General features: G+C 43.5%; 2 protein-coding genes, 1 long non-coding RNA gene and 2 other non-coding genes across 16 annotated transcripts; all 5 read right to left on the bottom strand.

The window, feature by feature from the left end:
• Positions 1-3,084: 3,084 nt before the first annotated feature.
• Trnas-uga (transfer RNA serine (anticodon UGA)) lies at positions 3,085-3,169 on the bottom strand. Its single transcript has one exon. It is a non-coding gene; the product is annotated as a tRNA-Ser (tRNA).
• Positions 3,170-4,919: 1,750 nt separating this feature from the next.
• On the bottom strand, positions 4,920-5,810 carry LOC136199251 (NADH-ubiquinone oxidoreductase chain 2-like; the record flags this gene model as incomplete). The annotated part of the gene is made up of 2 exons (XM_065989424.1): positions 4,920-5,521; positions 5,594-5,810. Coding segments are annotated over 2 exons (819 nt in total), but the record flags the coding sequence as incomplete, so codon positions are not given.
• A 591-nt stretch (positions 5,811-6,401) lies between these two features.
• Trnal-uaa (transfer RNA leucine (anticodon UAA)) lies at positions 6,402-6,476 on the bottom strand. Its single transcript has one exon. It is a non-coding gene; the product is annotated as a tRNA-Leu (tRNA).
• Positions 6,477-16,121: 9,645 nt separating this feature from the next.
• Positions 16,122-17,091, bottom strand: LOC136198854 (C3 and PZP-like alpha-2-macroglobulin domain-containing protein 8). 2 transcript variants are annotated; one of them, XM_065988914.1, is made up of 7 exons: positions 16,920-17,091; positions 16,809-16,867; positions 16,672-16,689; positions 16,530-16,616; positions 16,439-16,481; positions 16,306-16,379; positions 16,122-16,255 (listed from the first exon to the last, which is right to left on the bottom strand). In XM_065988914.1, the coding sequence occupies exons 1-7, from the start codon at positions 17,086-17,088 to the stop codon at positions 16,184-16,186; spliced, it is 522 nt and encodes a 173-aa protein (XP_065844986.1). In that variant the 5' UTR covers positions 17,089-17,091; the 3' UTR covers positions 16,122-16,183. The 2 variants fall into 2 exon arrangements, 1 of the variants encoding a protein (XP_065844986.1); XR_010672892.1 differs by having other exon boundaries at positions 16,152-16,379; positions 16,530-16,609; positions 16,672-16,867.
• Positions 17,092-17,392: 301 nt separating this feature from the next.
• Positions 17,393-19,665, bottom strand: LOC136198855 (uncharacterized). 11 transcript variants are annotated; one of them, XR_010672901.1, is made up of 12 exons: positions 19,435-19,658; positions 19,250-19,380; positions 19,088-19,196; positions 18,948-19,031; positions 18,725-18,865; positions 18,624-18,678; positions 18,303-18,575; positions 18,052-18,241; positions 17,940-17,997; positions 17,855-17,889; positions 17,763-17,805; positions 17,412-17,708 (listed from the first exon to the last, which is right to left on the bottom strand). It is a non-coding gene; the product is annotated as an uncharacterized lncRNA (long non-coding RNA). The 11 variants fall into 11 exon arrangements; XR_010672900.1 differs by having other exon boundaries at positions 17,412-17,805; XR_010672895.1 differs by having other exon boundaries at positions 17,393-17,514; positions 17,609-17,997.
• Between the last annotated feature and the right edge of the window lie 5,126 nt (positions 19,666-24,791).

Below are 24,791 nucleotides of genomic sequence, written 5' to 3'. Positions count from 1 at the left end.
TCGCTTTCGGCATCGATGCGTTGCCTTTATCGTTCTGCTCCACCTTCTATAATTCGAAACGTCAAAGAATGAAACTATTCCGTTTCTTTCATGGAACTACCTCCAGTTGATCTAAAAGTATCTTCAAATCGTCTTTCCACATAGTTTTCGGAGACTTTAGTCTTACAACTTGCAGCTCAGACATCTAATAACAGATGCCTGACTAATCATTCCAACATCAATATCTACGAGAGAGTGATACCCCACAGTTAGCCCAACGCTATTCAGAACATACCTGTGACCTGATCCCAAAGATCCATTACTGTATAGCCCCTTAGGTCACCTTACCTTGGAATCTCTCTTTGCGAGAAGCTGGTCTCTCTCTTCTTTCGTCAACGACAAGCGAAGCAGATAGTTGAGGTCAGGTACAGTTGTATCGACTTCGTCTCTCGAGTCGTCTCCTGACGCAATAGCGGCGCGAAACGACGGGTTCGCCTCTCTCCAGGCCCTGATAGGATCGGAGGCGTAGCCTCGTCGACTCAGCAAAGCAACTATCTATTTGTTAAGACTCGGCCAATCTGCCATGAGTTATTTTCCCGTACCAACGATGAATTTTCCGTCACACTTCTCATCGATAAATTGCGCCTGGTTTGTTAGCATGTCGACTTCGGCCTTTAGCTGCCCTTCAAGCAACCTTTTTCTTATTGCATAGCGCTCCAGACGCAAATCAAAGAACTCTTTTAAAATTTCGATTTCATTTGCATACTTCTTCAAACAGCCATTACAATCAAACAAAACCTACAAATAATCTCCATGATTTATATATCTTCAATAAGGAATTGAATCTTACGAGATTGTTTGGTTCTAGTGTCGACTCCAACTTGAACTTCTTGTGAAACCCCTCCTTCTCACAGACATCCATTCTCGCTTTCGTCATAGTGACGACAAACCGAACAGTCGTATCCGTATAAGACGCAGTATAATCACTTTAATGAAGAAATCATATAATGAGAGAGTATGGTTGATCTCTTCCTCTGACTCACCTAATCAAGTTTTTAATTGTCCTAGACTCGAGCACGGCCCTCATGTAAGTCTCCGTCCACGTTCCGACAGGAAGTTCCGTAATTTCCAAATGCGTGTCGTCGATTTGAGTGATGGTTCCAAAAGTCGTGAAAGTGTGCTCGTCGACTTGACGAATCTCGCCGGCGAATTTTTCATAGGACGGCACCATGGGAACCGGCTCAAGGCCGTCGAGCATCCGCTGAAGTTTGGCAACAATTTCGCGAGCGTCGTAATTGGGAACAAAGCTGCTGAATTCCGTTCCCATGCCCTCTGCTCCGTTCACGAGAACCATGGGAAGAATGGGACAAAGCCATTCGGGCTCCAAGAGACTGTCGTCGTCGCAAAGACGAGTTAGGCCCGGCTCGTCGAGAGGAGATATGATGAGACGAGCGAGTGAGCTGAGCGCGCTGAAAAGGCATCGCGGACTCGCTGCGTCTTTGCCACCGCGAAGACGCGTACCAAATTGACCGATCGGCTTGAGGAGATTAATGTTGTTTGCGCCGACAAAGTTCTGAGCAAGACCAATACATGTTGTAATCGTTTTCTTGAGAGACGAGTCAGCGAAAAAGCAAGAAAAAGTAGAAAAAGCTTACTTTCGCGTAATTATAAGAGGAGAGATCGGACCCGATACCAGCCAAATGAACTACATTGATTTGTTTGTTATTCAGCTAGCTACAGGTAACAACAACTCTTCTCTGAGCAGGCGTTAGTCCTGCTAAAGAAAACAGGACACTATCAACTTGCAACGTCTTGCAATGTCTTTACGATGATTGAGAACTTACCGTCGACTAACGAAGGAATCGATCTGCCATTAAAAGCGTTCGCAAACTGCGCGAGCTCTTCGTTTACAAAATTGCTGAAAGTCAATTGGTCGCTACCGCTTGAAAACGACTAAAACAATCTATCGCTAAGATGCAACACTTCCCTCATGTACTTGATCTACCTCGCTCTTTCCCGCCTGACGTCTTTGCTTCCGTTGAGCCAGCCAGTCCTTAAGCCAACGTTTTCGCCAGGCTGCGTGACCCTGAGCAAAAGCCTAGAAAGCAGCTACGGTAGTATAAATTCGACTCCTAACTAACTATCAAAGAATTTACCAGTGTTATTGCTGCATCGTCACTTGACCCACAGTACGTGAACAGAACACGATGTTTCTCCTAGTCTTGAAAGTATTCTTTGGCCTCATTTGCCGTGCTCGTTCCCAATCCTCTGTAGTACTGGACTCGCCAAGACAACGAGTCAGGGGTCTTCTCTTCCCACTCATCAAACTCTGAAATCGAATAGAAAGCCTTCTTATTCAGCCCCTTGAAGACCTAAAAATTATTATAGCATGAAATGCAATATTTATTTATTGTCAGTACTGCACTTTGACTCTTGGAGTGATGAATTGCTCGAGGAAAGGATGTCGAAGCAGAAGAGGCCACTTGTGACGAAGAAATCTGATCAGAAGTCCTTTCACGTTTGTTCCATCTTCATCGTGATCAGTCATGATCATAAGACGACCATAACGAAGCGCTTTCAGATCATCAACCGAACTGTAATCTTTGCTGTACTCCAGACCGACGATCCGGACGATGTTCTTGATCTCAGCATCGCCCTCAATCTAGAAACATAAATTGAAATATTCATTAACTTAATTAATCATTTATGACCTGCTCGTTAGTTGCTTCGAAAACGTTGAGCATTTTTCTTCTAACATGATAGACGCCGAAATGATTGCGACCGACGACGCTGAGTCCACTGACGGCCAACGTTTTGCCTGAATATCTATCCGTTAGAATCAGAGTGCAGTTTGCCGACTCCTCTCCTCCAGCAAAATTAGCGTCATTCAGCTTTGCCATAGAGCAACGTTACCCAAACGTTGATCTTTGTTAAAATATCTATTGATTTACCTGTGATTTGAATTCTGGCAAATTGAACTATTAATTAAATATATGATGTTACATGTTTTCTTTACCTTCTTCCATTGACCCAATGTACATATCGGGTCGTAGAGGCTAAACTATAACCCCCCTCTTATTTAAACATACATTCATTTTATCTTAAAGGAAAGAATGGGATTTGAACCCATGAGCCCACAAAAGGGCTGTTGTTTTCAAGACAACCGCATTAACCACTCTGCCATCTTTCCTCCCAATTCGGGCTTAATTTCGCCCGATGCAAACAAAAGGTAACTCATTATATGTATGATGAGCTGGTGAAGATGTTTGTGCTCATTCTAAAGATGGGTAATAACCGTTATCTTCTATTCAACCCATAAATTTTATTTCTTTAGCATAAGCGTCATAAACAATATATATGAATCATATTACGCCAATTATTGAGATAGTTGAACCTAAAGAACTAATAAGGTTTCACCCTGCAAAACTATCAGCAAAATCTGAATATCGTCTAGGTAGACCAGCTAAGCCTAAAAAGTGTTGTGGGAAGAAAGTTAAATTTACTCCGATAAACATTAGTCAGAAATGTATTTTCCCGTACACTTCATTATAACAATATCCGCTTATTTTACCAAATCAGTAGTAGAATCCCCCGAATATCGCAAAAACTGCTCCCATTGATAATACATAGTGGAAGTGAGCTACTACATAATAAGTGTCGTGTAAAACTATATCTAAAGAACTATTAGCTAATACTATTCCTGCTAGACCACCTAAAGTAAATAAAAATATAAATCCTACCGCCCAAAGCATTGGTGTATCTAATCTTAAAGAACCACCGTAAATAGTTGCTAATCAACTAAATATTTTAATTCCTGTTGGAACTGCTATTATCATTGTTGCAGCAGTGAAGTAAGCTCTTGTATCAACATCCATTCCCACTGTAAACATGTGGTGAGCTCAAACTATAAACCCTAAAATTGCAATTGATAACATAGCATACACCATTCCTAGGTAACCAAATATTTGTTTTTTAGCCGAAAAGGTAGGAACTATTTGAGATACCATACCAAATCCTGGTATAATTAAAATATAAACCTCTGGATGACCAAAAAATCAGAATAAGTGTTGATATAATATAGGATCACCACCTCCAGCAGGGTCAAAAAAGGTTGTATTAAAATTTCGGTCAGTCAATAACATAGTTATAGCACCTGCTAAAACTGGTAAAGATAATAATAGTAAAAATACAGTTATTAAAATTGATCAAACAAATAGTGGAAGTCGATCCATTGTTATTCCTGGAGCTCGCATATTAAATATAGTTGTAATAAAATTTATTGCTCCAAGTATTGATGAAACCCCTGCTAAATGAAGACTAAATATCGCCATATCTACTGATCCTCCTGAGTGTGATTGTATTCCAGCCAATGGTGGATATACTGTTCATCCAGTACCTGCTCCCTGTTCTACAAAAACTAAACCTAATAATAAAATTAGAGCTGGTGGCCTGTTAAGGCGTCAAATTGTAGGCCAAAATAAATAGTTAATAAATCTGAATCGAATCATCTTCATAATTTTAATATGTGGAAGAGGCATTAATATTTGTTTCATAAAATATTAACATTGATAACACTCAAGATATTACTATACTACTTGAAGTAAAAATCCCTGCACCTTTCTCACCAATTTTTCTTCCGAATAAATCAGATATTGCAGCACTTAATAATGGTATAAATAATACTAATAGATACATCTCTTTTTCTCTCACCAAAAATTTTATTGATACAAAGGCGTGTTGTTACCCGCCACTGCGGCGGGTTAACATTTTTATAACAACACTATCCTTGCAGATTATTAATATAGCCCCATCGTAGCATTATGTGCTATTTGTAATAACAGGTTTGGAGATATCATTATGAATAGTATTATATATAGTGATAATCCGATTAATATTGATCTTCTGAATTCTCCTCTTTTATCTCCTGTAAGTACATCTTTTCAAATTAAAAGAGAAGATTCTGCTTGAAAGTAAATTATTTTCACTATTCTTACATAATATACCCCCGCTATAACGGAGCAAAGCACGGCTATGATTGAAGTTAAATAATATTGAGAGGATATTCCACATAATAACACTAACCACTTACTAAAAAACCCTGCTAAAGGTGGGATTCCGGCTGTAGACAGAAAAGTAAAAGCTAGGGTTACTGCCATAATAGGATGTCTCCTAGAAAGGCCGCTAAACTCCACTATTAAGTTTTTAGATAATCCTAATGTTAGTATTATTGAAAAACTACATATAGACATTATAACATATATAATCATATATATTAAGCTTGCTTGAATACTTTCAAATGAACCAATTGTTACACCAAAAAGAACAAACCCCATGTGACCAATACCACTATATGCTAATAGTCGTTTAATTTTAGTTTGATTTAAGGCCCCTATAGCTCCATATATCATAGATAGCATTGCACTTGCTAATAATACATTAACTACTGGTCCTATTTGAACTAAAATAGCAAACACACTAACTTTTGGCACTATAGCCAATAGTGCGGTTGTTGTTGTTGGTGCTCCCTCATATACATCGGGGGCTCACATATGGAATGGCGCAGCAGATAGTTTAAATAATAACGAAATTGTTATAAGAACTTTTCCTACCTCACCATTTGATGTAAGAGCACATATTTGTCCACCAGCATGTACGCTTGTTTCACCGGTTAAACCATAAAGTAAAGCACATCCAAATAAAAATAGGCCGGATGATAACGCCCCTAAGACAAAATATTTAAGCCCGGCTTCAGCGCCGTATGCACTATCTCTTTTTAATGCGGTTAAAACAAATAAGGATAAAGTTTGTAATTCAATGGCTAAATAAACAGAAAGTCAATTAATTGATAAAACTAAAAGCACAGATCCCAGTGTTACAATTAAAATTAAAACGGGGGAATCAAATGATGCTTGTCCCGAAATTTTGGTGTCTTTCAACATTAATAATATAGAAATAGACCCTACTATAATAATTAATTTTGTAATAGATATTCAACTATTAATTGTCAAAAGCCCGTTTGTTAGATCAAGCGTCTTATCTTCTCAAAATAAAAACTGTTCGTTAGGGAGGGCCATTAATCCTGTAACCAAAAAAATTATTATTGCTGTTTTTAATGTTGGCTGATAAACTCCATAGATAACCAGGACCAACACTGCTAGACTTAGAAATAATTCTGGATAAAAAGCTTCATACATTTCTTTATTGTCTTTAAACTCAACACTCCTAAAATTATTACAGGAGTGGGGTTAAAGCAGAGGTAGGAATCGAACCTACATACCTAGATCATGAGTCTAGTGACCAACCATTAGTCTACACTACATGAAGGATTAAATTACTTGTTACACACAGTGAGAATTGAACCCACAACTGCTGATTGGAAGTCAACCATTTTACCGTTAAACTATGCGTGCTAGTCTTGTAATCGCCACTAATGGGACTTGAACCCATATTATATCAGATTTTAAGTCTGACGTGTCTACCTATTCCACCACAGTGGCCAACTAAGCATAATTATTTAGTGAGAGAGAGATTCGAACTCTCGACCGTTTTCACGGACTCCGTTTACAGCGGAGCGCAGATAGAGGAGAAGGAGGGATAGGAAATTCCCCTATCACGTGACCGTTTTCGTGTCCCCATGACTGATGCATAGCCTCGCGTTCGCCAGGCCCTTCTCCCTGCTCTCCCGTATGTCCACGGGAGGGGAGAAGGGCCTGGTATCTGGAAAATCACGTGGGACCCCCTTTTGGGGGTGCGGTCGGTCGGATGTGACGCCTCTCTGATAGGTGCTAATAAAGTTGACCTTTTCAAACGATCGCCCGCGTCTCTAACCTGCAGCCATGCAGACAAACGATTGGAATACACGCTGTTTACTGTCATTATTTTCTAACCTGCGGCCGTGCAGAGAAACGATTGGAATACACGCTGTTTATGGTCATTGTTTTCTTCCAAAAACACGGATCTGTTACTTTTGGCGTACTGGAGACCAAAGACTTCCCTAAGAAGCCGTGATGCTTTACGCGATGCGCTTAGAGACGCGGGCGATCATTTGAAAAGGTCAACTTTATTAGCACTTATCAGAGAGGCGTCACATCCGACCGACCGCACAACCAAAAGGGGGTCCCACGTGATTTTCCAGATACCAGGCCCTTCTCCAGACATGCCAAGTCTCACGCATTGCGCGTGACAGTCATGCATTCATGGCTTATGTCACGCCAACACGCATGGCTTCCGTTTTCTCACGCATTTTAGATTTTTTTAAAACTTTGTTTAAATTTATAACAAAAAGCACAAAAAATGAACAATATTAGAATTTTTTAGTGCGCAACACCAACAATAATAAGAAAGCAGAGTTTTAAGATGGTTTTAGGTAGGCGGGGTTAATTAAAAAAATAGGCGTGGTCAAAAAAATTTGCGCGCGCGCTTTGCGCGCGCAACCACACCCCTGACCACACCCTATCTCACGCATGCCTCGTACCCAGGCTTGGCATGTCTCCCGTGGACATACGGGAGAGCAGGGAGAAGGGCCTGGCGAACGCGAGGCTAACTGATGCACAAGTTATGGATCCGTTTCGGAGCGCTTTAGAGCAGATTATTTCAGATAAGGTTGTCGATCGGATGTTCCGCGGCTTGAACTTCTTCGTGAAGACGCGAAGACATTTTTGCAGCGCATTTCGGAGGAATCCGTTGGAAAATCGGTCCCCAAGAGCTCCAAATGATATCCTCGGCTGCTTCAATAGCACAAAAAAGTTTCGATCGAGCGCAAAAAGGCGAGAAGATGCCATTTCGTCGTTCGAAAGTCTCCGAATGACTCGACTTCATTCAATCTGGATTGATATTTAGCCCTTATACTAGACAGAGTTTTGGGAAGTGGCTACCCTCTGGCATTAGCTTTGCCTTTCTCCCGCAGGGTAGTAAACGTTCTAATCTAAAAAACCCTTCGAGTGCGGAGTGTACTCTCTGACAAAAGGGGTAGTAGCGCGCGTCGCCATCGCTGAAATCTCGGCTATAGCGAAAGTTAGGGAGCGCAGGCAAGAATAAGAGCCGTCTCTGTCACTTCTCCTACTCTTTAGACGTGTACTTGACGCAAAACATGCTTTGGAAAAGGCAAGCTGGCGAAGCTAATAGCGATATTGTGCAAGCTGTCACGCCGACCGTAATAACTTACACTTACAGGCGCGTGCTTCAAGTGCTTAGGGCTACTAAAAGTACCTTTAGCGGAGCTATAAATTTTGCAAATTTCTCGTAAAGATCGCTGTTCAAACCGATTCAGAAACCCGCGGAAAAGGCAAATATGTACGGGACAATTGTCACTATGACCGCATCAGTCATGGGGACACGAAAACGGTCACGTGATAGGGGAGTTTCCTATCCCTCCTTCTCCTCTATCTATGGTAGAGGAATCCTGTCGTCGCTCTGAGCCTAAAGGGGCCCCGGTCAAACCGATCTCTCGAAATCGCTTGAGAAAACCATGTGAACGATTTCCAGAGAAAGGAAGGGCGAGACAGATAAGCATAGAGGCGTTTTTCAAGAGGGGCGCGTTTGATTATACAAATAGTAACAGGAATATTTTTAGCAATGCATTATTGCCCTGAAACAGATCTAGCTTTAGGCTTAATATACGAGTGGATGAAGGGTGGGCTAGAATGAGAATAACCACTAAGGGTCTAATTAGCGGGCCCGCTAATAGTGTTCGTAGTTTAAAGGTAAAATTACTGTCTTGGTCGAAGGAAAAAAAGTTTGATATTCGCAATCCCTATACCTGAAAAGCATTCTCCATCGCAGCGAGACCTATGAAAAGCAAGCGCGATGCTCTCTATTTCGCTGGCTTCGCAAATATTTGCACGCTGTGGCAGCTGCGTGATTATTTCAAGTCTCCCGGATGTACCGCGTTTTATAAATGTACATGGTGTATACAGAAAAGACATCTGGATTAACGAGGGTTTTCCGTATAGCGGTGTTCTTAGAATTTAATCTTTACTTTTTATAATATTCTGCGATATTTGGTAGTCTAAGCGGTAATCGAAATTATGCCGGTTTCGGTGGACTGTATCCTAGCATTTTTAAAGCATTATTCCCGTAAATTCATTGCATTTAGAAAACTGTAAAAGATTTTATTACGGTGTCACTGCAAGTAAAGTCCAGCAAGAATACATTATACATAGAGCAAGAAAAATCAGTTTCTAAGAGTATTAGTACCTAAACGTGGTACGTGATAAGATAGAGTGGATAGGACTTATCGTTTTTATACGTGACAAAAACCTTGCAACCATTGGCTAAGCCAGTTACCGAATCGTATTCGATATCGACACCGCCAAATTTGCCCTGCTTATTTTTCAGCGGTGCTCTACGAAGGTTGCGATCTGGCTCCATTTTAACGCTGTCTCCAGTCAGTACTTAGGCTCGAGGGTCCAGCCTGATGTTTGGGACCGTGCGTAGCGCGCGCGGGACCAAACACAGGCTGGACCCTAGCCTCGCAGGGGGGGTTGATCGTTAGCGCACTAGGCTTCGGTAACCTCGTCCAAAAGCGAACGTTTTTCCGCAGTCGCCTATCATTTTTAGTGCGTGTATGTGATCGTTGTCGACAAGGTGGCCACTGATGTCGGCCACAGACTTGTCTGCTATCGAACACAACCAACCGCAAAAACGCCTCCGTTCTCGCGATTTCCATTGAAGCTTTTAGATCTCCGTGAGAATTCAGCTTCGTTATACCATGACGCTTTACGCCGTGACTCGTGGCGCCTTTCCTTTTGCATTTTTCATACAGAATGTAGGCGATATGGCATCTATCGAAGCTCAGGTTGCCGCTAGAGTCGCGCGGATGAAGCGTAATCGCGTAGAACTAACGCCTACCGGCTTCACCCTGTCTTCCAAACAACGGCGTCAAACTGCGGAAAGCGCTACAAGGCAGCTTCGAGACGTACCACGCCCCGTCAAAGAACTTAGAAAGAGACAATTTGCTTGGAAGCCCTGGATGCAGGAGGAAGATCTTAAGCTCTCTGCGACACTCTCACTCAGGGCTGGCCTAACGAACACGGCTTAGAGCATTTGCTGAGGCCATCGCCTAAAGCGGATCGAATGTTCGTAAAGGACAGAGCAAATTCGGCGCCACGAGCTATGGCAGGCCTTATGGAAGCCTAAAGCAAAGATTGCGATGGACCAAAATCTCATAGCAAAACGCAACGAAGGTCACAGAGCTGTTTTAGACACGGACGACGAAGTCCCGCAAAAAGCGCACGCAAGCATTGGAATTAATCTTGAACCATTTCTATTGGCCAAAGAAACTTACCATTATGTTTAGGTGGCACAGAAAGAATCGTGAAGCGCAGAAAAACGAACTTTTAGAAAGGGCGTGGCTGCCTAGTGCGCTAACGATCAACCCCCCCTGCTAGCCTCGATACTCCAGACCCTCTCGCCAACCACACCCCCCTTAACGCGCGAGGGTCTGGAGTATCGAGGCTAGCTGGACCCTCGAGCCTAGTCAGTACTCGGACCAGAAACATCTGTTTACATCCATTAGGCAAGCAATAAGCGTAACCATGTGAGTACGATGCATGTGCTGCAAAGTAGTTTCCTTGACCCCACATACCAGAACGACTTAGACGAATATCAAAGCCCTCGGCTCCTTTATAAATTAGAGATGGATCTGTGTTTCGTGTACCGTGAAAGAGCTCCATTGCATTGATGACACCACCGTTGCTGCGCCACACGTGCTTCTGCTGCAGCTGGTGCCTTTCCCATTGGCGCCGATTCTGAATCCTTTCAATTCTTGTAACTCTAATCTAAAAATGAAAATCGTCCTGAAGCAGATTACTAGTCATGCAGAATGTGTCGCATACCGTGGGCATTGACTCTTTCATCAGTTTCTCGACTTTGAGAGCCTCAAAAGAGTGACTGTGGGCTAACTTCAGCTCGACCTCTTCCGTCTGATGCTCCCACTCCGGTGGACAGTCTAAAATGCCTTTGCTCTGGTAAGCAATTATCGTATCCTAGGAAAAAATGCAATATGTATCAATACATAGAGCAGAATAACGTCGAAAAATCTACTAAAACTTACCTGAATCGTTTCGTACGCACTTTGCACGTATGATTTGATGCCTTTCAGCTGCACCTCGGCACTGTCGCTGCCAGCGTCGGTCACAAAGTTTATCTCCACATCACACCTTTCCGCTGCTTCACGAATGGCGCCACTCAAAGCAACGCCCGTATCTGAAGAGATACGAAAACTCTTCGTTTCGCTTGTAGAAAAAATCTTCCTAAAGAATGGAGAAAATCCGCGTTCTTTCGCTTCTTTGCGTGGAGGTCGAATAATAAGGTTAGGACGCAGGGAACTCTCTGCTAAACCCGTCCGAACAATATATCTCTTCTTTCCTGTTGTCGTGTTTTTCTGCGTCATTGCGACAAGATCAATTTCGTAGGAAAATCTACCAATCGAAATGACGACCCATTGCGCGCTCCTGTCGAAGGCGCTGTCAAGTCGGAACGACGAGGCGACGTCGTACGTCTGCTGCTGGCCCACGTCGTCTACGAAATACCACTCGGCTCTAGCGGTCGGCCCAGGCAAATTTACAGCACATCGTCGAATGGGTCGCACTCTTTCCATAACAAAGTTCTTCTGCGTCTCGAAATGTAAGTCGTAAACATAAGGAGATACCTGAATTTGCATTTCGTTCTTTTTCTTCGCCTCTGCGTAACATTTCTCTAATTTGGCATTGACGATAGCATCAACAGGCTGAAACTTATTGCTGTCGTCTAGGAAACGCCATTCAAAATTTTTCAAAGGTGTTGCAGAAGACTGGGAAGAAGAAGGCCCTGCTCCTGTAATACTAATCAACCCAGGATTCGAGTCGACAAGTCTAACAACTTTGACACAGCTTCCCCCTTCTAATCGACATTTTATCTCTTCCACCATAACCGCAAAACCGGTTTCAATGGGCAAGTTCCTGTCGTCGAACAGTAGAGGAAGAGCTATTGATCTAGCAGACATCGCTTCAACGTCGTCGAAGCATCGACGCAAACACGCTCTTAGATCTGCTTGGGTGTCAAGCGCGGCAACGACAGCGTGAAGAATGCGTTTGCATTTTAGATTTCCGCTGTCTGTCGCTATGGTATTTCCACTTGCAACGTAGCCGTGATCGTTGACGTACTTACTGCATTCCTTCTCAATGGAGGGTCCTCCAGCCGCAGCGATGTCGGTTTGGAGGAGGAGGTCTCCTCTGGTGGCCGTGACTATTACGTCGACACATTCACATACCACACTTCCGCGGTAGATTGAAAGAAATTTGGACCCGCTGAAAGGAATATCTTTTAGAAGACGCGGTGACGTAGGCTGAAATTCTGTCTCTTGTTTGCGCGATGTGGGGAGTTCTGATTTCCTTGTTGCACACCGTTTCAATTCGCCGGTCACAGGCGATGGGGAGGCATCTAGCGTAGGCGCTTGCTTTTGGTGCAATCTTAACGTAACGGTTTTCGTTGATAAAACCTCGGCAGCCGTAGGATTTTCTGATTCTAAATGCGCCGTCGTTCTCCTGGACGTGTTCGAAGAGATGCTAATCGCTAGTGACGACTCCCCTCCGACGTTCCGCTTATCAGAAGGATTTGTGATTCCTGACACCAAAGGTCGACGATTTGCTTCTTCATCTGTAGGACAGATCTTCCTGCCGTAACTCGGCTTCGCCGGTGACGGTTTTTCGCTAGAGTTACTACTCATCAGATTGCAGTCTCCTCGATGGTCATCAGGCGTCTCCCTCTCTCGTGAAATTCGCTCTCTACGCGCTTTTCTCGACAATTCATACACCGCTTTTAGAGACGTCGCTACGGCTTCGGATGACGACCCATAAATGACAAAGTTTTCATCGACTAATCCTATCGGTAAATTTCTCTCCTGTGCTTGTTCAAAGACTATTGAACGGAGACCAGACGGAACACGAATCGTTTTCTGAAACTTATGAAATGATTTGGACAACGCCAGAAGCGTACCTCTTGCCGAGGTTAAGTCGCCGAAACTGGCGAGGGTAACTTGAAATGCGTTATCCTTAGCCATGGCAGTCGATGTAAAGACAAGAACATCATTCTTGGTCAACTTCTCTTGAACGTTGTTAAATTCTCTCGAGAGAGCGCCACGTGATCCTTTCGGGTATGAAAAGTCAAAGGAAGTTTTTTCAAAACGACTAAAAACTTTCTCCAGTTCTTTCAAGGCGATCTGCACATCTCTTCGAGTTCCCTTTACAATCAGACATTTTTTCTCTTCATTTGGTGAGAGCAGTTTAATACCAGTGCTCATGACTTGTCCAAATCCAAGCCAAGGCATATTAAAGCGAAGGCGTTTTAGGAATCTAAGCTGCATATCGGTTAAAAATTGCTCAGCCGTTACTGATAAATGGTCTCCTAGATATTGATCCACTGCAGTCCAAAATGCTCTGGGATCGGCAGGAGATATTGCAGCCACGCTAAGTATTCCTTCAGAAAGTCTCGACATGTCGCACGCGACTCCAACGTCTTTTCCCAGTTGCTCCAGATCAAGAATATTGCGGCTGATGCAACTTCGAAGGCAGCACGTCTCTTCTCTGCTGAATGAGTGATCGGTCCAGGAAAAACGGCTGCGCCGCTTTTTGGCCCAATTCACTGCCAAATTAATATCGCTTTGGTTTCCTCGAAACTTCACTGAAACTTTTGGCACGGAATCATCGCACTCAAGTGAAACGGCGACTTTCGAGTAGTGAGTGCACACGTAATCGACGATGTCTTCTTTCATCAAGGACAACATCAATTTGCCTCCAGGAAAGGAAACAAATTTTTCACATTCCTGAGAGAGGACACCCGGCTCATCACTACGGAGAAAAAGTAAAAACACAATGCCTCAGATATCAGTGAAAGACTTAAGGGGTTAAGTACTAAACGGGATTATAAAGGCAAGAAGAATGGAAAGAAACGCAAAGTATATACATGTAGTGGTAGCTCTCAAAAAAATGATCTGGGAGCGAGACGAAGGGCATTGTGCAATGCATGCCTACCTTTCACGGCTCGAGGATTTATCCTCAATAGTGCCAGCCAAGGTGTCCAAAGAATTGCAAAATTTAGCGATAGCCGCTGGAAATTGAGCTTTCTTCAGTTTCGAGCCTCTGACTATTCTTATCGATTCATTATCGGGGCTTTTTTGTGCAAACACTGAAAAGCCTTTAGCTCGCCTCACGACAGCCATCCAATAAGTAGTGCAGAGGGTCTGCATCACAAAATTACTGCGGTGCCTGTACACGTCACGATGCGCTTCATTTGGCCTAGAAGAAATCGACGTTCCGAGATCTTCTACAAATGAATCTAAGGCGAGGCGAAATGCCAAAACGTTACGCGACGGACCGCGTACAAGTATAGCACTGTTGTCCTCATTTCGCTCTGAAAACACCTTGGATGACTTGGACAGGTAAACAACCTTTCTCCAGGCAGTGGAGCAAAGAGTCTTCATGGCTGATGGGTTAGCGCTTTGGTAGCGCCGAATGTCAAATTCCTCTTCCTTTCTCTCCTTCATTATCATAATTTCAGCTTTTTTGAACTGATCAATAGACGTCGCATAGACCAAAACGTCTTTCTGTCTCACGTCTAATCCTACGCCCAGCTGTTTCTCTAGCTCAATTCGCTTCTCAAGAAACCCAGTCCGATTAAGCGACGGTATTTGGACTGCTTGACTAAACCGATCTAACAGACGAGGAACGCTAAGGATCTTTTGCTTGGCAGCCAACAGAGACTTTTTGCACACGCCCGCAAGGGAGATGCGCGTCACTCCCGATTTCTTAGGCACCGAATCAGGTGGCAAAATGTGAATAAAACACTCCGGCGAGCTATACTCTTTCTGAATAGCGTAAAACTTTGCCTTTGCAGCAGTGAAAGCCCTCGGTTGATACGACACATCAAAGGTTTCTTCCCCAAATCCTCGCAAAAGATCTTTGATTCTCTGCGAATAGGCACGCACTGCGTACGTGGGGCCCGTCAAAACAACGCCGTGCTCTGATGTTCCAACAGCTAACGAGTCGTGCTTGACTAACTTACGAAATTGACGCCTTCGCAGGAATTCCAGCTCCAGCTGTGAAGCCGAGTATTCCTCTGTTACTGAAGCCTCTTGATCAGACAGAAAACTGTCCAGCGCTCGCTTAAAGGCGGCTATACTGTTGTCAGAAAAAGAGGCTACCTCAATATGCACTTCCTTTTCATTCAGTTCCACCAACGTACATTCTACTTTAGCCTCCGAAGCCAAGGCTTCCAAATCGAGGATGCGATCGTCAATTGCTCGCTTCAGAATTTCTATGAATCCACCGCTACCATAAGAACAATTGTAAAGTATGAAGTCGCTTTCGTGCTTTTTCCAAGTAAACTTAGCAGCCTTATCGACGTCAAACTTCCTGCCTTGAAAGTCAATAGCGAAACCCCTCGCCACAACGCGTCCGCGCAACTTCACGCGAGGAAAATTGGAGGAGACTTGGTCAATAAGCTGTGTCGTGACTAACTTCCAAAGAGTATCGTTTTCAAGCTTGGCAAGAGTGACGCTTTTCTCGCACGCACCACCTTCTGAGAGTCTAAAAAACATTTATTCAATACCATGCTCACTAAAAAACATTGACATAACGGTGACTGCCTCCCAAAAGACGGCTCTGAGAACCTATTCGAGGACGTCGGTGGGCTCGCCACACCTGAAAAAGTTCCTTCTATTCTGAGAAGAACTAAAGTGACAAGCAGAGAATGCGTTTACTTTTGGGCTCATACTTCACTTCGATCGGGTTCCCAAGGAACAGCGTACCATTCAGCGCTCTTTGAGCGTCTACAGCTGTCTTTTCGTCATAAAAAATATCAAGGCATAGCCTCTCGACGTGTTTCCGTTTCGAGGTATTACGACGCTCTCGATAGACGACTCGTAAGAGGAGAAGAGCCCCTTCAGCTCCTTATGGGTAGCGTTTGACTTCAAAGGACCTACCCAGACTTTCGCTCTGTCCTTCCGCGACCCAAATATATAGCTAGCTCTTTCGGTACGTCAGCATAGATGTAAAGCAACTTTCCCTCCGGAAAGACTCCGTAACCGTCATTTGGAAAGGTCAGCTGTTTTATTCCTTTATCCTAAGCTCAATATCCTTTTATTATTGTGAAAGCCTTCCAACTGCTTAAGTTGCTTGTTATTTCAAAAAGCGCTGTTTTAAATGTTTGAAACAAAGAGGAGTTCCTCTCAGCTACTCCTAACGTGACGTTGAGCCTGCCTACAACAGGTTTTCCATAGGTGTACCTGAAATAGATTGTGCTAAACAAACTAGTTTAGAATATGAAAATTGAGCAATATATGGATTTCACTCCAACGTCGATGTGGTCAGACAACGGACTAATAACTCTAGGTGGAGTAATCACAACCTCAAATCTTGGCAAAACTAACAATAAAGTACGTCACGGAAAATATAATTAGTCCATATAACATAACATAGCATACCAAAGTCTTCAACTTGAAATTGAAAATTTGAAATCACGCTATTCTAATTATGTACTTCAGTTCTGCGCAATACATAGAATACTTAACCAACCTTGCAGCCATATTCAGCACGAATAACCCACTTTCCAACTAAAGGAACATGCCCAAGATTCAATGAGTGCTTACGAAAAGCTAAAAGCTCAGGTTTTATATTAGTGAAATACTACGGTCATTCTACCGTCAAGTGAACTTACCTTGATGTCAAAAAAAATCTAAAATAAGAAAGAAAAAATTAAACTAGGACCAACTGGAGGTAGCTTCAGAGAGCAGAGCTTCATTAGTTTTAGGCACAAAGCTCTGCGAGGCTTAAGAGTCATTTGCTAAACAGCACCTCTGTGTCATTATCCAAAGGCGTATGGTCTGGTTTTAGAGCAGCAACGAGAATTCTCACTAAAACAGACAGTTGTGCATGTAGAAAAACAGCTTACAGGACGATTTGTACCCTCATCGTCTCTTCTGTAGACAGGTTTGTCAGTCTGTACAAAAACTGACATTGATTTGAAGCTCAGCACCACGCGTCGTCTCTCATTTGTAGGGCACTTGGGAAGATTAGTGATAACCTTGACGCAGGCGTAACGTGTCCCTCCCTCGCTCGGTTCGGTGACGTTCATGCAAGGAATCTGAAGGAAAAAGGATCTTAAGCCGTCATATTAGAACTCCTCTGTTTACTCTGAGCTTGAACTCTTTAGTGCCTTTGGCTACAATGACGAAATTTGATCCGTTTATGACAAAGCCGTCCAACGTTTCGATTTGAACTTTGATTGGGAGAGCCCGCTCGCCAAAGACCGAAACTGCTATCGTCTGCTCAATTCCAACTTGCAAAACTTCGGGAAAAAGGACGACGTACTTCGGGGGACAAGGAAACAGGAAAATCTATCCTTAGAAGATGGCACGACAAGCGGCGAAGACGCTTACCACACATTCCCAATAGCTGCTGTAACAAGAAAAGAAAGAGCACACAACTTCGCCAACATGTTTTGCTTGGTTTCTTCACGCGAGGCCTTCGAACCCCCGGTGAGTAGCTTGGTATTACAAGTCTGGAGAGTTGAGATTTAGGCAAGGAAGGACGCGAAGAAAAGTATATGCTGATGAATTTAGGGCGGGGCACGCATCTCCCACATAGGATCTCACGTGTTGATTAGCGGCTTCTCCTGGTTTGAACAAAGAATCAAACACCTTGAACAGCACAAGTCTTCATAATTTTAATCTTTTTGTCACAGAACTTCCACGTCTAAATAGCTGACGCTTATTTACGCGAATCTAACAAAGATAATCAACAAATCACATTACGACTCTACGACGCGTGGGCGGCCAAGCGTTCGCAGACCCTTTTAGGCATGGTGTGGAGTATCCGAGAACGTAAAAGGGTCTACAAACCTTATCACAACGGTTGAATGTCTTCTGGCTGAGCGCTGCAGCGAAGCGGATATAAACGGAGACTTGGCTCACTGACAGGGCTCACTGATAAGGCTGTTCCAGAACATAAAAGAAATACTACTGGAGACAACAGCATATGCCTTCTAGAAAGAGGTACATCAGTATTAGCCCTGTATTACATAGGGAGATAATCTTACACTCGTCCGTGCAGCGCAAGTATCTCGAAAAACGCTGCGCGATGAGTCTCAGTTCTCCGAAGTGTCGTCATATTGACGACACCATCCGGATTATTTTAGGCTGTTGTACGCAAGAGAGAACCTTTTCATTTCTCGACAAAGCTCAGACGAAATAGAAGAGTTCTGATGCGATAAAGTTCCCAAGGTGTACCTAGACAGAGATCAAAATTTGTGAGCAACGGCGGAGAAAAAAAGATCAGTTTGAATTTTACTTGCAACTGCGAACAGACAGCAGGCGTTCCAGCCCCAAACTACTGACGCTCACATAGAATGTCGTCATTAGCAAGTGAAGCAATATACTGAACGCAACGTAAATAAAAAGGAAACGCGTTAAACACATATTGACATACGAGATTACAAAGCAATGACAACTAGGGGTTACGCAAATTAAGAAAGAACCGTTCGATTTAAACTTACCTACCAAAAGAGAGTCACGTACCGAACAGCAATGACTCTGGAAGTTGGAAATGGTTTGCCCAGAGGTCCTGAGAAGAAATGAGTACACAAATAAACATATTTGAATAGATTCTCACCCTGTGTTTGAAATCGTCCTTATAGTCTCTTTGGGTCCAATGGATTTACGAGCTGCTACAGCAATGGTCAACGATAACTACTATTGACTTTAAAAATTTACCTTTTTGGATTCGGTTTTGAACAGGACTGAGATAGGAGCTTTTCTCATGTGGCTTTCGTAGCAAAGAATATCTCTAGTTAGTCTCAATCAATTTCCGGTTTCACTTCGAGGTGTGTGCTTTGTCACTGCTACGTACTACAACTGCCACAAGAAGCAGATGCAATAGAAATATAAAAAGACAACAAAATGAATAAATAAATTATTATTGATGAGGTGCGCTCACATTCCTTCCTCAGGATCTTCCTCGCCTTAGATGCCTTTGGCTTTCCCCCCTTCTACTCGCCGTCGCACTTACTCCATTGATGCTCTAGTACCTCACGAATATGAGTTGAAGCAATATACACGACAGCTAGAGACAGATACCTAGGAGAAATTCTACGTCTCTTTTAGTTCATTTGATGTTGTTTAGGAACTCGCACGACTGCACGTGCGTTGTACATGTCACAGCTTTTACCATTTCAGCACTATGTTCCTATGCAAAAATGATAAATATGTCACTGAAAAGAAATCAAATGTAGCCTCCACCTTCAAGTTCGCGCTCTCAACTTGCGCTAAGCTCGTACAGTATTTCACTAAAAAAACAATACGTTTCAGACAAAGCTACTCGACGCTAAGTCGATGATGACGCCGGTCGCGCGGGCGTCCGTGGCTCGTCGCTAAAGAAGTAGAGAAGCGACTGGAAATTATCGCCTTTTACGCAACACTTTTACATTTTGGTAACTAAATGCATCTTCTGAGGTGGGTGAAAAGCAATCGAAAAGCTGGTAACTCGACTTTTTTCGAACAGTTCAACCCATCTCGTCCGAATCCGTTCCCATCGCGGCAATCGTTGCCTTTCTCGGCGATCGAATGCGTTCTCACTTGGTTTCACTCGCCGTGTCACCGGAGAAAACGGTGTAACTCCTGCTAGAAGAGTCAAATGAAGCTGGTCTCTTTCGAACCTCCCGTATGTGCGCCTCACCCGACAAGCGCTCTTTGACCACCGTAAACTGCTATTCGCTGCGTTATTTCTTCAACAACGAAGTGCACGGACGATCTCAGTGACGGTGAAGGCATGCAGATGGACGAGAACTAACTCAGGCTGAGGCAGACCAGGGGCGGATCCAAGGGGGGGGGGGGGGGGGGGGGGGCGCACAGGCGCGCGCCCCCCCCGTCCAGCCTAACTTTTCATTATTTTACTAAAGAATTGCAGATAAAGCAGTAGCATTTACGAAGACAGGAAGATTTCTGCGTACCGTAGTGCACTGCGCGCGTCGAATAGAATTATACTAGATAATGATGGCTTTTCGTGAGCCATCATGGGATCCCCGAACACCCCCAGCACATTCTTATTACTCTAATTTTGTAAATCATTTTTGCATAATTCGCATCGCACTGCCTAACCACGTGAGTTGGCATGCTTTATTTTCCGCAAAAGCCTACAATTTGGCCTCTTATGTACGCGTGACGCAGAGCTATGCCTCTCCTAACGCTAACCTCTGCCCCTTTGGGTGATCGTGTCGCGAGGCCCATTATCAGCTCGCAGTTGGGTTTGCGTGCTGCGAGCTGCGCTCGCAGCACGACAAACCCAACGTGCTCCTTTACTGCGTTCCCTTTATGAACGTTACTAATAAAGCTCATTGCTATGTGCCCGTTATGTTTAATAGTATTTATCCTCGATAATGTAGGCTGTATAATATGCCTACTCCTTCCTGAAAAGTTTTAAACACAATCCGGGGTTCCTATAAACTGTGACGTCACCTTTTTATGTACATTTTGTTCAAAATACGGGAGAGTATGACATCACAATGAATGTGATGTCATAAAGGCACATGTGTGCGTGATTGGCCCAAGTGCGATTGTGACGTCAGGGTTACCGACAGACACACACTTTGGTTTTTGGGCGATCACGTTTGAGAGACCCTCCCACCAGGGCGCGCGCGGGCTTCGCCCGCGCGCGCCCTGGTGTTCGGGGAAAAATACATTTTGAGTGGGTGTGGTTAGGTAAAAAAAGTGGGCGTGGTCAAAAATTTTCGCGCGCGCGCGCCCCCCCCTTCTCCTAAATCCTGGATCCGCCACTGCTGAGACAATATATTATAAGTTTTTTCCATAGGAACAAACGTACGTATTGTGACATATGCAGCATCGAGACAGCATCAGATGTGTGAAGTTTGGGATTTTTATGTGGGAAGTCACGTTTCTGTTTCAGCATCCGCCCTATAAAGAAGTAGAGCACGAACCTCCGTTTATACAGCAAGTAAATATGGGCTCAGATCAGAAATGTTTATAGTGAGAATTTCGCTGAACTAATTGAATGATAATTGTCGTTTTCTGTTTATAGCCGTGTCGGTCACAAATGAGGAAGTGATATGGCAGTTTGAAAAACTCAAATTAAAATTGTTGGACGAACTGGCGCTAGCTCAGTCCTTTGCAAAGCCAAAGCCAAAGAAGGTAAGGAAACTAAAAAATCAATAGTATTAATCTTTGACTATTTCTGTTGCAGCTTGGTAATCTATTGGATTCAAAGAGACCGCAAGCAGTAGGCGTATTCCTGCGTCATCTAAACGCCAATATGGATGATATCAAGCAAGGTGAGTTTCTGATTAATTAAAAATGTTTGATAATTTTTCTTCTCTACACAGGCTTCTATAATCTTAATCTATCCGTTCTGGAATTATACAACTATCACAAGCTCTATGAACTGCGCGGAACTTTCGTAAATTGGAGCGCATTCACGGTGAGAAATGCAAGGGGACTGTTCACGAATCGGTACGATTTCTCTACGAACTCTCCGCCGTTCTCGCGTTTGAAAATCGGTATTCGTCCTTTCTTTTCAAGAAAAATTTCAATGAGTTACTTAGCTACTCATCGCAAATTTTCGTCTTGTTGTAGAGGTGAAATAATCGACAGTTAATTTCTTTTAATTTTTTTGTTATTGAATGTTTTGGCTCTTCATCATTTGACTACCATGAGCTATGTAGCCAGGGAACTCGAATTCTTTTTCAAATCATCCGGGATATCCACGATTTACTGATCCGAATCCGTTCCCATCACAGCAATCGTCAGTGTTCTCGGCGATTAATTGCTTTCTCACTCGGTTTCTCTCGCCGTTTAATTAACCGCGGAGGTGTAAACCCAGCTCGAAGGAGTTAGGTTGTAAAACGAGTTTTGGTCTCTATATACACAGTGCTAGCTCTTTCGCTTTTCATGTCCGGTTCCAAGAAGCCTTTCGTGAGAAGTGGTCAGTACGAATTTTCACTTTAGACAAAGTCTCAGTCTAGCTTTGCCATGAACGCAAGCAACCGCAGTGCTTTTCTTTGCCCGCCACTGAACGGCTCGACTGCGCAATTTTCAGAGTTCAAGTATACCACGCTAACAAAACCAGAAGTTGAAGTGGCTTTCTGGGTGCTTGCCATCTCGGCCGCTTTTCTAAACGCACCTGTGATTGCTGCAAGATGTCGGTATTCTCGCTATCGTACTTCGCCCCTGTCTCTTCTTCTCGTCAACTTGGCTGCGTCCGACTTTCTTCTTGCAACTGGAAAAATTGTTTTTCTCGTTACAGCGCAACTGGTGACCAGTTGGTGCGACGAAGCTACTGACACTACAAAGAACTTCTGCTACGGCGCAAGCATTTTGTCTAACATTTCTATCTCAATGACGACTATGATGTCGATAGCAGTTTCCAGTTTTGCTTTCAGGGAGATCGTTGGCTGCTTTTGCTGCTCCATTAGTCCTACCTCAAAGCGCTCCACTAGTGCAGTTCTTTTTATCTTTTGGCTGTTTTCTGCAGCGTACGCTGTGTACATGACGCTAAGCTACACTCGGGTCCAAAATTTTACAATTGAAGTCGGTGGACGCTCGTTTTTGAACTGGCATATGTGCTGGGCATACGATATGGCCCCATCAGACGACGAAGCTGCTGCGCGCAGAGACCTCATACTTATTAGCTTCTACGCTGCAATTGTGATTGCTGTCATTGTTTTGTACTTGACCGTTGTTATGGTCGTCTACTGTACTACAAAAGCGAAAGAAACCCAGTTTCGAAGTCGACTTGGATGGACTCTAATAATGGCAATTTTGGTTGAAATACCTCTCCTTTTTGTGCAAATCGCCTGGAACTTTCTTCTAGTTTTGAATGCTGACGAACTTGGTGACCTTCTTCAGCGCAGCTATGCGACGAATCTGGGAATAGCTGCAGATTTTTCGATTATTTCTGTAGCTCTGTTGACCCCTCTTCTATTTACTGTACTGACAGCGATATGCTGGCAAAACCTCTTTGGACTTAGCTGTAACTGTCTTCTGAGTGAAAGAGACCACCGCTTTCATTCCACAAGTTTAGTGGATGAAACCGCATCACTATTTACAGATGAAAGTAGTACGCGAGGGAGACATCTGTCCTCTTGGGAACTACAGTAGCGCTAACGAAAATAAATTGATTTGCTGTGTATGCGTAATTTTCTTCGGCACCCCGCATTGAAGTAGTGAATAAGAGAGTCATGTAATGCGTTGTCTACGTCTTGAAAAATTACCATTCCTTCTAGCCAAAATCTGTAAATTCTTTTCTTGATCATTAGACCACCCTGCCATAGTACCGGTTCCAAGCCAAAGAAACATTTGGTATTGCCAAGGTGACACTGAAGAAACGGCACTGTGCCTCCATTCCGGGGTGGCACGTTTCGGCGATGACGAATGTGGTGTCGTTGGACGTCTGGAAGGCGAAGCGTAATCCGGCTTTGATGTCGACAAGGACGCTTCTCGAAGGGCAGCGCAGACATAGCAAAACTGTTATCCGGGACTTTCCCCTGACGGTTTTGAATCGGAGGACTTCAATCGTTTTCGCCGTGGGGGCCCCGTTCGACATTTCTCGTTCTTCATGTATTCGATTGCAAGACCATCTAGAGAGTACGAATACGTACCAGTACCTGGATCTGTACAAAAGAAAAACCCTAACGTTCTCCTTGATGCCTATTTGTCGGGGTCACGTGGTATTTCGAAACCACTAGAATGTTGGACAACTAACTCGTACTAGGTAGCTAAGCTATTATTCTATAAGAAACTTTCACTGACGAGCTTCCTTACAATTTCAGTTTAGGTTTAAATTCACAGGAGGAGCTGTGGCCAATGTAATCTTCCTCTTGAGACAAAATCCTGTAGAAGTTCTTGACATTTTTATTTCTTTTTGAACTATTTGGATTAAAATGTGAATTAAACAGGCAATCAGACCAAAAACCACGCAGGGTAAACTAAGCGTCAATTCGGGACGGAACGAAGCAAAGACCAAATCACTGTCCTCTGTCTTTTCTTCATTGCGATCATGTATCACCTAAGTGTTGGCTCGGTGAAGTCGAGACTGACCACGAATTGTTCGCCGCATAACAGTGTTGACCAAAGCACTGTGAAATGAGATGTAGAGATCGTTGTGCTGATATAAAATATCATTTTGAATAAGACACTCTATATTTCGATCAAAATCAGATGATTGAGATGTGACGTACTTTCGCACTAACACATTTCTTTGCACGTCTCCACCAAGTAAGTCCTTCAATACTATCCAAGTAAGTGACGATTCGTTGTAGTGCCAAAGTCCGCAACGGTTCATCTTATGACTAATACGCATTCGAACATAGACGCATTCAATGATTGCTTCAATCGTTAGGGGATGTGTCCTCTAATGCAGTTCACTGCTGCCCATATCATCAACAATCGTCCTCCAGTGACGACCTCATATACCTCAGACGCAGATACGCCCATCTCCTTTATGTCAGGACGCGACAGCAAATAAATAGAGCTCTCTCTATCAATATCCCCGACTTCTTCAACACTCATTCTCGACGCTTCGCTTCGTTGTTTAACCAATCGTGAAATCACCTCGCCTGAAGATTCTACCAGCACTACGTGCATAACCAGACTGTCCGCTATGATCTTTAATATGAACTGAAGCTCATGGAAGTCAGCTATCCCGTTAACTTGATCAAGCATTTTCTCAATATCGTCTATTATCAATACGAAAGGCTTTCCCGTTCTCGCTCTATACGCAGCCGCTTCCGGTACAATGACATCCGTTAGAAAACGTATAGTGTCGGCTACG

Source organism: Oscarella lobularis, chromosome 20, assembly GCF_947507565.1.
Source record: "Oscarella lobularis chromosome 20, ooOscLobu1.1, whole genome shotgun sequence".
Taxonomy (NCBI): domain Eukaryota; kingdom Metazoa; phylum Porifera; class Homoscleromorpha; order Homosclerophorida; family Oscarellidae; genus Oscarella; species Oscarella lobularis.
The sequence above is the reverse complement of the archived record's forward strand: the minus strand, read 5'-3'. Positions and strand labels throughout refer to the sequence as shown.

What these genes read in the sequence shown, in the direction of transcription:
- LOC136198854 (XM_065988914.1), bottom strand. Translation starts at nt 17,088, where the DNA reads ATGAACGTCACCGAACCGAGCGAGGGAGGGACACGTTACGCCTGCGTC. An exon ending in CTACAGAAGAGACGATGAGG is followed by an intron (nt 16,868 to 16,919) that starts GTACAAATCGTC and finishes TGTCTGTTTTAG; the next exon opens with TGAGAATTCTCGTTGCTGCT. An exon ending in CTGACCACATCGACGTTGGA is followed by an intron (nt 16,256 to 16,305) that starts GTGAAATCCATA and finishes TAGTTTGTTTAG; the next exon opens with CACAATCTATTTCAGGTACA.